The sequence below is a fragment of the Amblyraja radiata genome, chromosome 37, assembly GCF_010909765.2.
Source record: "Amblyraja radiata isolate CabotCenter1 chromosome 37, sAmbRad1.1.pri, whole genome shotgun sequence".
Classification (NCBI taxonomy): domain Eukaryota; kingdom Metazoa; phylum Chordata; class Chondrichthyes; order Rajiformes; family Rajidae; genus Amblyraja; species Amblyraja radiata.
In genome coordinates, this window is record NC_045992.1 from 15,074,094 (window position 1) to 15,086,123 (window position 12,030).

The window sequence follows — 12,030 nt, forward strand, 5'->3', positions numbered from 1 at the left end:
AACTGGGCGGGTCAGTACACCGAAAATAGACACAAAATTACTCCAGCATTTTGTGTCTATCTGAGGACTTGACCCTATTGAAGTCAAGTCCAACACCCAATTGCATGAATCATGACTGCCGGGGAAATACTTCCTTTCCATTCCTACAGTTTTCACATCTGATAAATAACGTTCAAACAAACTATTGGAGCAGCTGATTGTTGTTCTTGGGTTGAGGTCATGGAGGTTTAATCTCAGCCCACCCCCCCTCCCCCTAATGAAAAATGCCAAGTGTTTGCAGGGTTTGTGCTATTGCTGAGCCAAACAGCAACAGAGGAAAACGTCCCCTCGTTTTTCTCCTCTTCTCCTCGAGCGTTGTCCCGCTGTGCGTCAGTCCCAGACGTTGAACATTGACAGCAGTGGGAGTGTAAGGGAGACATTGTCATTGCCATTGCCACACTTGGCCCAAGCGTCGATACCAAGCCACTAGCCTACAAACGTGTACGTCTTTGGAGTGTGAGAGGAAACCGGAGCACCCGGGGAAAACCCACGGGGTCACAGGGAGAACATACAAACTCCGTACAGACAGCACCCATAGTCAAGATCAAACACGGGTCTCCAAAGCTATAAGGCAGCAACTCTACCATTGCACCACCATGCTGCCATATGTGTGAAAGGTTACAGCCCCTCTTTGGGTATCTTGGACTGGAGGCCTGTGACTAGTGGAGTGCCTGAGGGGTCGGTGCTGGGCCTGTTACTGATTGTCATCTACACCAGCGATTTGGATGAGAACATACAGGGCAAGATCGATAGATGCAGAGTCTCTTGCCCAGAGTAAGAGAATCGAGGACCAGAGGACATAGGTTCGTAGTGAAGGGGGAAAGATTTAATAGGAATCTGAGGGGTAACTTTTTGACACACAGGATGGTGGGTGTAAAGAACAAGCTGCCAGATGAGGTAGTTGAGGCTGGGACTATCCCATTGTTTAAGAAACAGTTAGACAGATACATGGATAGGACAGGTTTGGGGGAGCTAGTGTAGCTGGGACATATTGGCCAGTGTGGGCAAGTTGGGCCAAAGGGCCTGTTTCCACACTCTATGACTCTATAACTCTATCTGATGCCCCATCTACACTAGTCCCACCTGCCTGCATTTGGCCCATATCCCTCCAAACCATTCTTATCCATGTACCTGTCTAACTGTTTCTTAAACTTTGGGATAGTCCCAGCCTCAACGAGGAGCTCGTAGTCTCGGGTAGAGACCGATGTCGGGAAGCTCCAAACAACGCAGAAGGTTCAATCAGCCCCGACCCGGGGTCAGATCGCCCGACGCGGGGGAGCTGAGATTTTCCCCCTGATGCAGGAGCTCGATTGCCCCGAATGCGGAGGGCCCAAACGCCACCGGCTACGGGAGCCAAGATCGTCCCATTAACGGAGGGCTCGAGGCCCCCGACTGCGGGAGAGCAGAGAAGGGAAGAGATTGAACTTTATTTCGCCTTCCGTCACAGTGAGGAATGTGGAGGAGTCACGGTGGTGGATGCTCATGTTAAAATGTATTTTGTGTGTTCTGTTGCTTTTTAATGGTATGTCTGTATGGCAAATCAAATTCCTCGTATGTTGCAAAACACACTAGGCTAATAAAGTATGATTATGATTATGATGAAGGCTTCGAGATTTACATGGCAGATGGGGCTTAACATCATTCCTTGTGTGACCTGGCTGGTATGGCAATGATCCTGTGGACAGATGGAGAGGGGGAGGAGGAGAGCAGGGGGGGAAGGCTGTAATCCAGGGCAGCAACAGGCAATGAGTCTGCGTCGCTCCCCGCCAACTCACTCACCACAAGCCGCCCCACACATGGCAGTTACTCAGCGGGTGGTTGCAGAGTTCCTGGAATCTCCAGACACACTGACACACACTCCCACAAATAGTGAAAGGCCTGGATAGAGTGGATGTGGAGAGGATGTTTCCACTAGTGGTGGGAGAGTCTAGGCCCAGAGATCACAGCCTCAGAATAAAAGGCTGCTCCTTTAGAAAGGAGATGAGGAGGAATTTCTATAGTGAATCTGTGGAATTCATTGCCACAGAAGTCTGATGAGACAATAGACAATAGGTGCAGGAGTGGGTCATTCGGCCCTTCGAGCCAGCACTGCCATTCAATGTGATCATGGCTGATCATCCCCAATCAGTACCCCATTCCTGCCTTCTCTCCATATCCCCTGACTCCGCTATTTTTAAGAGCCCTATCTAGCTCTCTCTTGAAAGCATCCAGAGAACCTGCCTCCTGAGGCAGAGAATTCCACAGACTCACCACTCCCTGTGAGAAAAAGTGTTTCCTCGTCTCCTTATTCTTAAACTGTGGCCCCTGGTTCTGGACTCCAACAACATCGGGAACATGTTTCCTGCCTCTAGCGTGTCCAAGTCAATGGATATTTTTCAAGGCAGAGATAGATAGATTGTTGATTAGTATATTTGTCAGGGGTTATGAGAAGGCAGGAGAATGGGGTTGAGAGGGAGAGATAGATCAGCCATAAATAGAATGGCGGAGTAGACTTGATGGGCCAAATGGCCTAATTCTAGCTCCTATCACTTATGAAGTTGTGCAAACGGCCTGTTTAATGTGCTGTGTGGCCCTGTGACTATTTTGTACAGGTATTTCTGCAGGTGATCCCTATCCTCGCATCAGGATGACTGACGTGTGTGGTTGGGGGTAGATAGATATAGATAGATATGCCATTTATTGTCACTATACATGTACAATGAGATTAAAAGCATCTCGTACTCAGTGCATACATATAATTTAGTACAAAAAACAAGAAACAGAAAACAAAACAGGGGGGGGGGGGGGTGAATGACTGTGGGCTTGTGAGGCCTGTGTGTTGTGGGGTCTTCTGTGCTCCAGGAAATTATCCCCCCTTTTGGAAACACACATCAGTCCCTACTGTTAAGATGTGGATTACAAACATGTCCGAGACACTACATTTGGATAATATTAGGCTTGTCTTGGCAGAAAAACCAGATCAATTTTTCAAGACATGGACACCCTTCACCGAATTCTTACAAGGATAGTATGGCTCAACACAACTTTGGATTTGGGGGGGGGGGGGGGGGGTGACACGAGAGGCAGGTATATCTCCACTTTTTTCTTTTTGTTTCTTTTCTTTTTTTTCCTTCTCCTCTTTTATATCTTTATTCACTCTTTGGCCACACTACTTTGGTAGTCTAGTGGTCCTATCTTTTCACCTTTCACTTTTTCTCTTTTTTGTTCTTTCTCCTTTCTTTTCCCTTATTTTCAAGTTAAAAGGTTAAAGTTGAAGCTGTACAATAACTCTATAATTTTATATGGGGAGAAGGCAGGCACGGGTTATTGATAGGGGACGATCAGCCATGATCACAATGAATGTCGGTACTAGCTCGAAGGGCTGAATGGCCTCCTCCTGCACCTATATTCTATGTTTCTATGTCTATGTTTCTCTATGCCGAGTGTTTTATTCTTGTACAACTGCTTCTAATAAAAATCATTTAAAAAAAAGGAAACTATCCCCAGACACTTGTTTGCCCCTGACTAGACAAACAGGGCGCGTGCGCGTGCGGCAACAGGGGGCGCGCACGGGCCTCGGGTACGAGCACGGCCAACCCCCCTCCCCCGGGGGCGCGCACGCTGTCCACGCCGGTGCCGGGAGGGCGGGGCGGCTCGGCTCGGGTCCGCTCGGCGCGCGGGTCGGGTCGGGTCGGGTCGGGAGGGAGCTCCAGGCCCCCGGACTCCAGGCTCCAGACTCCAGCCCCGGGCCCCAACCCCACCCGGGGGGGCTGCGGGCGGCCCCAACACCCGGGGCCCATTCAACCCGCGCTGGAAAATGAAGCTGCAGGTAAAGGCTTTGTCTGCTCGGCCCGGGGAGTGAGGGGAGAGAGGAGAGGGGAGAGAGAGGGGAGAGGGGAGAGGGGAGAGGGGAGTAGAGGGGAGGAGGGGAGAGGGAGGAGGGGGGATGAGGGGAGGAGGTGGATGAGATCTGTAGAGAGTGGAGGGACTTAGGAGGGGATGTGAAGAGAGGGGGGAGGGGGGAAGGGAGAGAGGAGGGGGGGAGAGGGCAGGGGAAGAGGGGAGGGGAGGGGAAGCAGGGAGGGGACGAGGGGGAGTAGGGGGGGAGGGGACGAGGGGCTTGCAGGAGAGGGGAGAGGGGACGAGGGGGAGAGAGGCGGCGAGAGGGGGGGTAGAGGGGGAGAGGGGAGAGGGGGGAGAGGGGAGGGGGAGGAGAGGGGGAGAGAGGAGGGGAGAGAGGGGGAGGGAGGGGAGAGAGGAGGGGGGCGAGAGGGGAGAGGGGAGAGGCGGGGGGAGAGGGGGGAGGGAGGGGAGGGGAGAGAGGGGAAGAGGGGGAGAGAGGGGGAGAGGGGGGAGGGAGGGGGGGAGAGAGAGAGGGGAGAGAGAGGGGAGAGGGGAGGGAAGAGAGGGGGAGAGGGAGGGGAGAGGGGGGAGGGGGAGGGGAGGGGGGGGAGGGAGCGGGGGGAGAGGGGGGGAGGGAGGGGAGAGAGAGGGAGAGGGAGAAGAGAGGGGGAGGAGAGAGGGGAGAGGGGAGAGGGAGAGGACGAGGGAGGCTGAGGGAGGGGAGAGGGGAGAGAGGGGAGGAGAGGGGAGAGGGGAGGGAGGGGAGAGAGGGAGAGGGAGAGAGGAGGGAGGGGAGAGGGGGGGGAGGGAGGGGAGGGAGGGGGAGAGGCGGAGAGGGAGAGGGGGGAGAGAGGGGAAGAGAGGGGAGAGAGGCGGGGAGTGAGGGGGAGGGGAGAGGGGAGGGAGAGGGGAGGGAGGGGAGGGGAGGGGAGAGGGGGGAGAGAGGGGAGATGAAGGGAGAGGGGGAGAGGGGAGGGAGGGGGAGGGAGAGGGGAGGGGAGGGGAGAGGGGAGAGGGGCAGGGAGGGAGGGGGAGAGGGGAGAGAGAGGAGAGAGAGAGGAGAGAGAGAGAGAGGGGGGAGAGAGAGGGGAGAGAGAGGGGGGGGGGGGGGGGGGAAGGAAGGGGGGGGGGGGACGGGGGGGGGAGAGAGGGGGAGAGGGGGGAGAGGGGAGAGAGAGGGGAGAGGGGAGAGAGGGGAGAGGGGGATGGGGGAGGGGAGGGGGGGAGGGGAGAGAGGGGGAGAGGAGGGGAGAAGGGGGGGGGAAGGGGAGAGAGAGGGGGAGAGAGGGGAGGAGGGGGGAGGGGAGGAGGGGAGAGGGGGAGAGGGAGGAGAGGGGAGAGAGGGGGGAGGGGAGAGAGGGGGGAGAGGGGAGTGAGGGGAGAGGGGAGAGGGGAGAGTGGAGAGGAGAGGGGAGAGGGGAGAGGGAGAGGGGGAGGAGAGGGGAGTGAGGGGAGGGGAGGGAGGGGAGAGGAGAGGGAGGGAGGGGAGAGGAGAGGGAGGGAGGGGAGAGAGGGAGGAGGGGAGAGAGGGGAGAGGGAGGAGGGGGGAGAGGGGAGAGGGAGAGGTGAGGGGAGGAGAGGGGAGTGAGGGGAGGGGAGAGGAGAGGGAGGAGGGGGGGAGGGGAGAGGGTTGGTCATGACCTTGGGGGAGGGGATTATCAGGGTGGGGGGGAGGTGTTTGGAGGGAGTGTGTCAGAGTATGGGGGAGGTGTTTGGAGGGAGTGTGTGAGGGCTGGGGGTGAGGGGAGGGGTGGGGATTGCCAGGGGAGGGGTGGAGGTGGTGGGGGATGTCAGTGAGTTGGGGAGGGCAGGAGCACTGGGGGGTGGGTTGGGGGATCCAGAGGCTTGGGGGGGGGGGTCATAGTGGGGAAGGGGTGGTGGGCCAGGGGCTGGGGTGGGGGCTGGGTGTTTGGGAGGGGGCAGTGGGAAGCAGGCAACGGATGGGCAGAGGGAGTGAAGGTGGGTGGGTGAGTTGAATGGCTGTGGCAGGGGGTGGATGGCAAGCGGTTGTGGTTGTCATGAGGGTGGAGGGGGCAGGGGTTTAGATATGTGTGTGGTGGGGGGGGGGGGTGCCTTTAGTGTTTATATCTCTGGGGTCGGTGAGCAGCTGTATGGGAAGTGAGATTCACTACAAGTTGGCTCTGCTCCAGCGTGGTGCCGTTTGACTGGGCACTGAGCTCTCCTTTGTGCACCATGCAGGCAGGTGCTATTGTTGGGTACCTCTGCTGGGTTTTGGAGGAGGTGGCATGTCAAGGCTGGGGCAGGCGATCCCACAGCCAGGCTCGTTTACTGTGGTGTTATTGCAGGGTTGACATTTGACAGTGTTCCCCGATTTATGTAAGGGTTATGCTGATATCTCGCTTAGTCTGAAGAGGGGACTTGACCTAAAACTTAAGCACAGGTGTCAGATCACGGGGAGAAGGCAGGAGAATGGGGTTAGGAGGGAGAGATAGATCAGCCATGATTGAATGGCGGAGTAGACTGGATGGGCTGATTGGCCTAATTCTACTCTTACCACTTATGACCTGTCCATGTTCTCCGGAGATGCTGCCTGACCCGCCGAGTTACTCCAGCACTTTGTGTTGGTCACAAAGTGTACTATTTGTCTCCGCTCCGTCCTCGGCAGTTTCTGCAGTGAGCCACCCTCTGGTAAGCACTTTAGGGGCAGTGCAGCGGTAGAGTTGTTGCCTCACAGCGTCAGAGACCCGGGTTCGATCCTGACTACGGGTGCCGCCTGTACGGTGTTTGTGCATCCTCCCCGTGACCACGTAGGTTTTCTCTTTGTTTCTGAATATATTCAAGAAATTGATAGATTCTAGATTTTAGGGGTATTGGAATAATGCCGGAAGATGTATATGAAATGATGAGTGGCATAGACAGGATAGACAGTCAGAACCTTTTTCCCGCAGGGTGGAAATGTCCAATCCTAGATGGCATAGTTATACGGTGAGAGGGGGAAAGTTTAATGGAGATGTCCGCGTGGGGCAAGTCTTTTACACAGAGGGTGATGGAGACCTGGAACGCATTGCTGGGGTTGGTGCTGGAGGCAGATACGATAGTGGCAGAGAAGAGGCTTTTAGATGGGCTCGTGCAAATACAGGGAATAGTGGGATATGGATCCCGTTCAGGTCGATGAGATCAATTTAAATTGGAATCATGTGCTGGTTTACACAGAAGATAGACACAAAATGTTGGAGTAATTCAGCGGGACTGGCAGCACCTCTGGAGAGAAGGAATAAGTAACATTTCGGATCTAACTTGGCATCATGTTCGGCAGAGGCATTGTGGGCTGAAGGGAGGGGTGGGGAGGCTCTGTTCCTGTGTTCTATCTTTCCTTGGCTGTGAGGTAGGAAGCCAGCCGTGGTTTTGCTGAATTGTGGAGCAGGCTGCAAGGCTCATATATCCTCCTCACGTTCCTCATTATGTTCGAATGTTTTCCAGACCAGCCGTTCGATCTGAACGGTGGAATCAGTCGGCTGGTGTTTTGGGATGAGTCATAGTTAACCAGAGAGTCTTTGTTTACTTTTGATAGTCATGCCCGGACATGTATCATCATAAAGCAGCACTAACGAACTAAACCCAGAGCAGGGGACGTCTTGTACTCCTGAACTAGTGTGCAAGTCCTCTAATGTACATCTGGATTTGTCAAATGTGGAACATACTGTGCCCTCCATAAAGTTTGGGATAAAGACCCATCATTTATTTATTTGACTCTGTGCTCCACAATTTGAGATTTGTAATTTAAAAAAAATCACATGTGGTTAAAGTGCACATTGTCAGATTTTAATAAAAGGCCATTTTTATACATTTTGGTTTCACCATGTAGAAATTACAGCTGTGTTTATAGGGAGGTTTCACGGCAGTCGGGTCACGACCCATGACCCGTACTGTTGCTACGCTACTCCAAATGGATTACACGCGATGAACTGCAGGTAGTCACTTACCATTGTTTCCAGCGTAGCGGGCCCGTTAAAACCCGCTGAAATTGTCAATTTTTGCGCTGTAAATAATTATGGAAATCGGGATAAGCGTATGAGACATTTAACCTACTTCAGAATTCCAAAAGTGAGGAGAAATGACGGTAGATAAAAACGAGAACTGAAGGGACAACAACAGCCAGAGTGCTTTGCGAACATTGGCCGTTTGCTCACTGCATTTCATCAACTAAGGCATTATTTGTGTTTTTTCTTGATTCCTTTGGCATCTAAAAAGTTTCAGAAGTGATAAATCTGGCTGTAATTTTTTTAAATTGCCCATGGTTCTCGTGGGTTTTTACATACAAAATGAAAACGCATCTGAAGAAAAATTTACAGACAGATTTATCACTTCTGAGAATTTTTAGATACCAAAGGAATCAAGAAAAAACACAAATGATGCCTTACTTGATGAAATACAGTGAGCAAACGCGATAATTCCCAATATTTTCAGTTTACCAAGCACTTTAGCTGCTGTAGTCCCTTCAGTTCTCGCTTCTCTATACCTTCATTTCACTTCACTTTTGGAATTCTAAAGTTGGGTACATGCCTCTCACACTCACCCCGACTCTCACAATTTTTTTCAGCGCAAACATTCAACATTTTGGCAGTTTTTAACAGGTAGGAAAGTACGCGTTTCTAGCATTAATAACATATACCGGAAGTGATGGATGTCTTCCAGTTGGATTTAGCGGCTCCGTGCGTCGAGCCCTATGACCCAGTGACCTTTCGTGCAACCCCCCCATTTCAGGGCACAGTAATGTTAGGGACACAGCAATGTCATGTCAATGAAAGTAGTCATGTTTAGTGTTTTGTTGCATATCCCTTGCATGCAATGACTGCTTGAAGTCTGCGATTCATGGACATCACCAGTTGCTGGGTGTCTTCTCTGGTGATGCTCTACCAGACCTGTATTGCAGCCATCTTTAGCTTATGCTTGTTTTGGGGGCTAGTCCCCTTCAGTTTTCTCTTCAGTGTATAAAAGGCATGCTCAATTGGGTTCAGTTCAGGTCAGGTGATTGTTGGCTGCTTTCCCGTCGGCAGCGTGAAGTGTAGACAGTGCCAATGAAGAAGAGGCTATTTGTGATGCTATTTCTTTGCTATGGTGTGACGTACTACAATGTATCCACATCTCTCTGCAATTTCACGTGGTCTTGGGCAGGGCCGTTGCCAAACGAAGTTGTGATGCGTGTGGATAGTATGCTCTCTACTCTCCCTTCCTTCCTCTCACTTCACAATTCGCAACTCTGCAATCAATCAGTCTTGCAAGATTTTGTTTTTAGTTTAATTTTGAGATACAGCATGGAAACAGGCCCTTCGGCCCACCAAGTGCGCTTTGCCCAGCGATCACCGATACTTTAGGTCTATCCTACTCACTAGGGACAATTTACGGAAGCCAATTAACCGACAAACCTGCACGTATTTGGAATGTGAGGGAGAAACCGGAGTACCCAGAGAAAACCCACGTGGTCACAGGGAGAACGTACAAACTCTGTACAGACAGCACCTGTAGTTAGGATTGAACTGGGGTGTCTGGTGCTATAAGACAGCAACTGCTGTGCCATCGTGCTGCCCTTATGGCATCCAGGATCTCCTGTTTACTAGACAGGTACTTTAACCAACTAAGCCACAGCAGCGGCTTTTATATTCTGTTTTTTCATATCCTTCACCCTCCTTCCTAGTCAGTCCCCTGTTCTACTTCAATATTTTGTCATTTTGGAGTCTGATAAGCTCAAGGATTGGAATGTAAAAAAAGTCTGCAGATGCTGAAAATCTGAGGTAAAAAGTAAAAATGCTGGAAGCACTCTGCAGGTCAGGCAGTATCTGTGGAGAGAAAAGCAGCGTTAATGTTTCAGGTTCTGCAGGAAATGCTACACTTGTCGCTTTACCTCCCCCCTCAACTCCATTCAAGGACCCAAGCAGTCGTTCCAGGTGCGACAGAGGTTCACCTGCACCTCCTCCAACCTCATCTATTGCATCCGCTGCTCATCTACATCGGTGAGACCAAGCGTAGGCTTGGCGATCGCTTCGCCGAACACCTCCGCTCGGTTCGCAATAACCAACCTGATCTCCCGGTGGCTCAGCACTTCAACTCTCCCTCCCATTCCCAATCGGACCTTACTGTCCTGGGCCTCCTCCATGGCCAGAGTGAGGACCACCGGAAATTGGAGGAGCAGCACCTCATATTTCGCTTGGGCAGTTTACACCCCAGTTATGAACATTGACCTCTAATTTCAGGTAGTCCCAACTGTCTCCTCCCCTTCTCAGCTCTCCCTCAGCCCTCTGGCTCCTCCTCTTCCTTTTTTCTTTCCGCCCCCACCCTCACATCAGTCTGAAGAAGGGGTTCGGCCCGAAACGGTGCCTATTTCCTTCGCTCCATAGATGCTGCTGCACCACTGAATTTCTCCAGCATTTTTGTCTACCTTTAATGTTTCAGGTTTGTGTCTTTTGTAAAAATTGGGAAAAGCGAGGAAATTGTCATTCTCACCCGGGTTCGATCCTGACTGCGGGTGCTGTCTGTACGGAGATTGTATAATCTCCCCGTGACCTGCGTGGGTTTTCTCTGGGACCTTCCGTTTCCTCCCACGCACCAAAGACATACAGGTTTATAGGTTAGTTGGCTTGATAGAATTGTAAAATAGTGTTAGTGTGCGGGGATTGCAGGTCGGTGCAGCCTCGGTGGCTGAAGGGCCTGTTTCTGCATTGTATCTCTAAACTAAACTAAAACATTTTGTAGTTGGAGATAATGGGCGTAGGGATTGAAGCGACAGAGAATGCGTGTGAAAGGGTGAGGTCATGGTTGTCATGGGGATAAATTGTGGTTGATAGTTTAATGGCAAAATGCAAATTGTGAGAAGGGAGAGTAAAATGCGATAATATGCAGGGCTGTAGGATATGCCTGGCAGGTCAGACAATAGATAATAGGTACAGGAGTAGGCCATTCGGCCCTTCGAGCCAGCAACGTCATTCAATGTGATCATGGCTGATCATCCCCAATCAGTACCCCTTTCCTGCCTTCTCCCCATATCCCCTGACTCCGCTATCTTTAAGACCCCTATCTAGCTCTCTCTTGAAAGTATCCAAAGAATTGGCGTCCACTTCCCTCTGAGGCAGAGAATTCCACAGACTCACAACTCTCTGTGAGCGCGGATAATGGAGAGAGGAAGAACCATCAGGGCAGGATGAATCGCAGCAACAACAGTTTTAATACGGAGAAAGTGCGTCACTAGAAATGGTTGCATCTCAAGAATGCCCAACCTCACCACAGCTTTGTTTGAAGTGTGTGGGAAGGAACTGCAAATGCTGGTTCAAATCACAGATATACACAAAATGCTGGAGCAAGGCAGCATCTCTGGAGAACATGGATATAAGATGCTTCATGTCTCCAGAGATGCTGCCTGTCCCGCTGAGTTACTCCAGCATTTTACGTCTATTTTTGTTTGAAGTGTAGTTGTTGTCGGAGGAAATGCAGCATTAACACCCAGCAAAAAAACTTTCCACAAACAACGATGCGACAATGTCCCCACTCCCTCTTCTCCCCTCACCCATCAGGCAAGAGTTACAGAAATTTGAAAGCGCGCACCTCCAGATTCAAAGGTAGACAAAAAATTTTGTCTACCTTCGATTTTTCCAGCAACTGCAGTTCTTTCCTAAACCTCCAGATTCAGGGACGGTTTCTTCCCAGCTGTTTGTTATCAGGCAACTGAACAGTCCTCTCATCAGCTGCGGACCTGACCTCCCATCTACCTCATTGGAATCCTTTGAACTGCCTTCCATAGGGCCATATCAGTCTTTATATTGCACTAAAGTATATACCCTTTGTCCTGTATCTGTACACTGCGGAAGGCTTGATTGTAAGCATGTGCAGTCTTTCCTTTGACTGGATAACACGCAACAAAAAAGGTTTTCATTGTACATCGGTACAAATGACAATAATAATAATCTAAACTAAGCAATTTACACCACTTTGAGTCGGGCACGACTGACAACAAACTCTGTGCCTTTCAGCAGATACAGTCTATTTATTCCACTTAAAGAGTTCTGTACAGGCACAGCACTGTGCTGCAGCGGTACAGTTGCTGCCTTGAGGGCCTGTCCCACTAACGTGATTTTTTTCGGCGACTTGCCGGCACCCGTCATCGTTCCAGCAGGTCGCCGAAATTTTTCAAAATGTTGAATATCCAGCGGTGACCAG

At 51.4% G+C, this 12,030-nt stretch overlaps 1 protein-coding gene across 2 annotated transcripts in view; it reads left to right on the forward strand.

Moving 5' to 3' along the window:
* The first annotated feature begins 3,591 nt into the window (after window positions 1-3,591).
* The window catches only part of LOC116966349, a 45,949-nt gene continuing 37,510 nt past the window's right edge, over window positions 3,592-12,030 (forward strand). The window contains exons 1-2 of one of the 2 annotated variants that reach the window (XM_033012484.1): window positions 3,592-3,598; window positions 3,761-3,847. In XM_033012484.1, the coding sequence (XP_032868375.1) occupies window positions 3,836-3,847 (12 nt within the window). In that variant the 5' untranslated portion in view covers window positions 3,592-3,598; window positions 3,761-3,835. Of the gene's footprint in view, window positions 3,599-3,688; window positions 3,848-12,030 lie in introns of those variants that run through there. The other variant, XM_033012483.1, reaches the window with a different exon arrangement.